The sequence below is a fragment of the Microtus oregoni genome, unplaced genomic scaffold, assembly GCF_018167655.1.
Source record: "Microtus oregoni isolate MIOR12 unplaced genomic scaffold, Mior012 000137F_ref0000512, whole genome shotgun sequence".
Taxonomy (NCBI): domain Eukaryota; kingdom Metazoa; phylum Chordata; class Mammalia; order Rodentia; family Cricetidae; genus Microtus; species Microtus oregoni.
In genome coordinates this window covers 988,935-994,903 of record NW_024544787.1, presented here as the reverse complement: position 1 = coordinate 994,903, position 5,969 = coordinate 988,935, and the positions used below count along the sequence as shown (strand labels likewise).

General features: G+C 32.5%; 1 protein-coding gene across 1 annotated transcript; it reads right to left on the bottom strand.

Moving 5' to 3' along the window:
- Positions 1-454: 454 nt before the first annotated feature.
- LOC121444673 (odorant-binding protein-like) lies at positions 455-4,676 on the bottom strand. The gene is made up of 6 exons (XM_041646578.1): positions 4,626-4,676; positions 4,104-4,243; positions 3,138-3,208; positions 1,575-1,685; positions 783-884; positions 455-471 (listed from the first exon to the last, which is right to left on the bottom strand). The coding sequence occupies exons 1-6, from the start codon at positions 4,674-4,676 to the stop codon at positions 455-457; spliced, it is 492 nt and encodes a 163-aa protein (XP_041502512.1).
- Positions 4,677-5,969: the final 1,293 nt, after the last annotated feature.

Below are 5,969 nucleotides of genomic sequence, written 5' to 3'. Positions count from 1 at the left end.
ATAGGAGCACAGTTGACAGAAAATAATGACATTCTGTGATGCTACATAAAAATTTATATTGAAAGGTTTCAAGAAATATACTGAAAGATCAACATGCTTTACTATATCTGTGACAAATAATACACTACAATCATAACTAAAGTAAGATTTTTCAAATGAGAAGACATATTTTCTTGATGGAATAGTCCTCAATATAAAAATATTAACAATTCTGAATTAGATAAAATTCTTCACATTGTTTTAAAAATAAAAATATTCTATCCTTCATTTCTATCATTGTAAGAATTTTTGCTTTAAAAGATACATAATATCCTGTCTTGATTTTGCCAATTTTGAATCCATTTTTTTCTTTGGTCACATATTTTTTATAAGTTTTTATGTAATAAGCACAAATTTATTCAAATATCAAAATTGTTAGGCCTGACTTCTGTTTCTACTCACCTACAGAAGGTCGTTATTGAGGACACGTATCTGTAATAGAACATAAGTAAGGTAAAGAGTGACATAAATGTTCTCATAAGAATATGAGAACAGCCCCACAAGGATTATTTCTGGAAATAGCAACTGAAATATTTCATATGACTATATATAATCTAAATCAGTAATATTACTGAGTATATAGATAGATATAAATTTGTAGATAGATAGACTCGCTATATATATATATATATATAAACATTGATACACAGATAATATATGTGTATATATATATATATATATATATATATATATATATATATGTATATATTTGCTATGAGCAAAAAAAAATTCATTGAGGTTACCTGTAGCCAGAACATTTTGAATGTTTTCTGTTGGAATGTTCTGTTCCTTGGCAAATTCCTCAAGTTTTTCATATTGTTCAAGAGTCAAAGGTTGACCTTTTCCTACATTGCAAGAATGACAACGTCACAGACATGTTCAGTAGAATTCTTCAGTATTTACATTGCTTCCTTCATGTCCCTCCTTGATAAACAATGGAAAATCCCAACTGCTCCAAATTTATCTACTCTGGGTGGATCAATAAAATCAATAAAAAATTTTCCTCAAATTTCATGGATATATTTAATGAAGTCTATATGGTAGTATGACACCACTTTTCAGGGTTTCATGATATATCAAAAATAACACAAATTTCCTAGAGAATTCACTCATCTCAGTCCTATGTACTTTCAAAACCATAACACTAGAGAGTCATGAAGGCCTGTTGATGGAACCTTCACATTTCTCCCAACTCTATACTCTAGAGTTCATGTTTTAATTTAGTACACAGTGGGTCAAATGACACTCAAAATTGTCTGAACTGTGAGAAAATAATATTTGATTCATTCTTTCTAATGAGGAAACATGAACATAAACACTTCCAATAGTCTTCCCCTCACCTCTAGTATGCAATGACCATGCTACTCAAAATACAATATAATGTAAAAGTTGGACCATACAACAATCAGATTGTTATTTAGTGGACAGGAGTTTGGAAATACCATGATAAAGTATTTCGAGGGTGAATCTGACATAATCTTCATTTACAGGGTGATACCTATGTTACTTTTCCAAAAATGCACTACCATTCTTACCAACAACATAAATCAGATTTGTTGTCTGGCCAGCTCGATCCACATTCTTACTGATAAAGACTATATTGTCTGGTGTTGCATGCACAGATTTAAATCTAACATCACCTTCATCTGTAATAATAGAAACATTTCAAAATGAGTGTCACTTAGCTTTCTACTTTGTTTGATGTCACCTTTTGACTAAACATTAATATTGATCCATACTCTAGCAATTATGTCTGATTCACTATCATATGACACATGTGTGCAAATATTTTCCTATAGTCATTCATTTTACATATCTCATCATAATACAGTGACCAATATCCCCACTCTTTAAACCTGATAGTGAATCTTAGGTACAGACACATTCCATTTTCTCTGAATTCTTTGCATCAAGACCTGTGGGATTATTTTTTTTCCCGTTTAACCTGATCCTAAAAGGCCACATGTCAATTTCTGGAAACAGTAAAACTCTAGTGTCACACCATGGTGATATTTAGTGGGCAAATGTATACATATGCAAAAAGACTTACTGTTCTAATTAGAGATATGCATAAAAGTTTTCATCTTGTAAGATTATGAATGCAAAAGATGTAAGAATGAACATTTTAGGTTTTCCAGACCTTCATATTGTGTGTGTCTCTCTCTCTCTGTGTTTCTGTCTCCATCTCTGTATTTGCCTCTGTCTCTGTCTCTCTGTGTATGTGTGTGTGTGTGTGTGTGTGTGTGTGTGTGTGTGTGTGTGTCTGTCTGTCTGTCTGTCTGTGGTATAAACATACACTGATTAAATGATAAGTGTACTTCATGGGAAAAAAAAGAATTTTTGGATCTGGTCACTTTCTATTACTGGGCTCCTTTAAATATCCATTAAACTTGTAAAATAATAGGCTTGCCAGAAGAATGCACCCTCCCTTATTTTAAGATCAAACCAAAGGTCATTCTGTGTATAATTCAGTTTAATAATATTGCTGTTATCTTAGCAATTTTTACAAAATTAAATTAGTCAATCTGAAATTCTTAAAGAGATTTTCCCCAAACTGTTTTTCAAAATTGAAATGTCTCATCCCAAGTTCTAAATGTTATGATCTGTATAAAATAAGAGAAAATGAAACTTTAAAATAGCACCATTAATTTAAATTTTCCATGAATTCAGAATGATAGATAATGCCTGCAATATAAGTACTAGATAGTCTGAGACATGAAGTTTGCAAAGATTTTCTAGGCCATTGAGACCAATCAGTGAATAGAAGCCCTGTTCAATAACAAACCAAGATACTGTATGAAAGAAAAGACACTGAATATTATATAGAAACAAATTTTTATGCAGGAAACTATTTGGAGATATTTTGTTAGCATTACTCACATCTTCATTTAATAGTGTTCTTCTCCATGTAAGCTTCAGATGACCTATAATGTACTCTAACTTTGTAGCATATCTCATCTGGTTGGAAGGATTGATAACATTCCAAGTAACCAAATTAGTTTTAGGTTCATGTACCTATTAATGGCTGTGGTATCTATGTATGTGTTCATACCCACAGTTTTTTGTTAATAGAGGAAGCTCCCAGAACCAATACTTACACTGGGTTCTGTACTTGCCATCATCTTGCATATACCCAGTGATTTTGGTCTTTGAACATTGGCCATTCTCACTAAAAATCAAACAGAGGAACCCTGGTTTATACTTAATAACCTTTAATTCATATTAAAGACCTTCAAGTATTTTAATAAACTTGATGAAGTAATAGTATCTATGAACAGTGTACAGAGCTGGAACAGAAGTACCTAAGCTTACCTCACTTCTCCTAATTCTTGTTTATAAAATATTATCCTGTTTGTAATCATAAAAATGACATCCTTTATTTGTGGCATTTTTCCAAGTGCTATGAAGACTCTGATGTCTTTCTTACCCAATTTCACTATTCACTGAGTATGGCTTTCAATATGTTAATTCTATTATTCTACTCCAGTCATAATATGTATTTAGGATTATATGTATGTGTTTTAAGTGATTTAATTTGTAAACAAAAACTTACAATTGTAGCTAGAACATATAAATGGTTCTAGGCTTTCTTAGTTCTTATGGCATTATACATTCTTACAATGAACATAGTCATCCAAATGTCATAGAATGTCTTTGAAACTAGAGCATGAAAGTAAATGATTTACAAATTAGATTTATCTGACCTGGAAGACATTTTATGATGGCATTGACTGAATAAGATAATATATGTGACTTTGAATCAAATGTTCACATACACCTCTTAAATTACTAGAGTCTCCTGAATCTAATAAATGAGCACAAAATTCAACCACTAGCCTCCAACCAAACATATTTCTAAGGAAACACTCATGGAATTGGAGACAATATCTAATTTTTGTGTGGTGTCTAGAGCTAAACCATCACAGAATAAAATAATCACATTGCTGAAGATGAGGACTTCAATTTCATGACCAAAACCAGAACATTCCCCTGTAAGTTTAACAACATAAAATCTGTACAATGGAAATATTCTGCTCTGTTTACATGGTTGACCATTTGCTTACTTGACGTAAAATGTGATTTCCAATTCATTACATCCCTCACTACAAGTAAGTTCACGAACGTAGAGTCTCAGAGGTCCTCCTTCCACTATCTTGTCCACATTGTCAGCAGCAATGGCAATGGTATCCCACTTTCCTTCAATCTAAAGAAAACAGCAAAGACAATTGATCTCAGTCACTAGAAATGCATAAGCTAACTAGAAATATAAATAAATAATATTTTGTTTATTACTTCAAGATTATGTTTCTAGGGATGTAGAATAACACAGGGCAATAACTCAATTAACATAGCACATTGAACCAGAACTTTGATTTGCTCATGTTTTGCCCTCTTAACATCTGCATGTTCAACCCATTGCTATCTTATTTCATTTGTTTCATCCTAGAAAATCAGACTGAAAAGTGTAACTGAGTAAAAGTCAGAAAGGTTATTTCATGAATATGGTCTAACTGGACAACACATCACATCCCCAGAAATGTGCTATTGAAGAACATCAAACCTATGCATGGACCAAATGAATTTACCTCCACATGAGCCAGGCCAAATGCCAAAGCCAGAAGTAGAAATTTTACCATGGCAGTGTCTGACTTTAGCCTTCTGCAGAAGCTCAAAATATTGGTTGTGAAGGAACTGAACTGACAAAGCTTTTCATACAGTTAATTAGAGGGAGTTTCATGGAATCAACCAATGGTTCTGTACCACAACAACCTGCATGTGTCGAATATTTCCTCTTTGGCCCTGCTGAATGGTATATGAGCTCATATCCCTAAACTAATAAGATTAAGTTAAAGGTCAGATTCTGTTGGGATGATTTATTGAGTGTGCCTGTCAGAAAGAACTATCCTTGGGAGAGCATTTAAGTAATCGTTTTGCCTCCAGAACTATACTTGTGGGTAAAGGTCACAATGCATATGCATATGTCATATAGGATTCATTTAAAACCACATGTGCTTTAAAACACATTTTGAATCTAAGCATAATACTGTGCAGTTAAAAGAATTTAAAACTGTGGCATGGGCTTTATGAGCCAAAGTAACCATGCTATTAGAAGATAAGATGTTAAAACTAAAGAAGGATCTCCTATAAGGTTATTGATGTCCTGTGCTATCTGTAAGTCTTTCCATATATTGACTACTTTATTTTTCCTGTATAATGAACAAAGACTATGACATAGAGTTACAGGAGATATCACCAAAGCTTAACTGTATGAGTAATAGAAAAACTGCTACTAGATGTCCACTGGCAATAAATACAGGTATCATTAATGAGAAGAAACCAAATCAAGTAAAACAGTCTATAAAATAATGATGTTCAGAAAAATTGTATAATGTGGAAATTTACTCTACATTCAATGTTTACATTTTCTAAAGCAAAAACCCTCCCTGGCCAGTTGACTTCTTTACACATCAAAACCAAGGTCTGTGTTGTGCTTAGCCATAGGATCTTGTTATCAATTTCTATGAACAACCAAGAATATCAGGACTCTGCAGTACTTTTTTATCCTCTGTGGATTCCCTCTATGACACATGGAATAACCTACAGTAAGCATTTTGGTGTTTTGGGTTGGTTAACCATGATTACTAACTACAACTTTGTAAAGATTGAGTCAGCCATTCATGACACTTTCTTTAAATTATATTTTATTACTATCTTTATTTCTTTCAATTTTGAAATTATAGCATAATTACATCATCCCCTGCCTTTCTTCTTCCCTCTCTCTAAACCCTCCAATATGCACCCCTTTCATCTCTTTCAATATTGTGTATTTTTTTCCACTAAATGTTGTTATATTCCAAGATAGCAAGTGAGTCTTGAACTTTTTTTAATTGATTTTTATTGAGATCTACATTTTCTTTGATCCCCTCTTT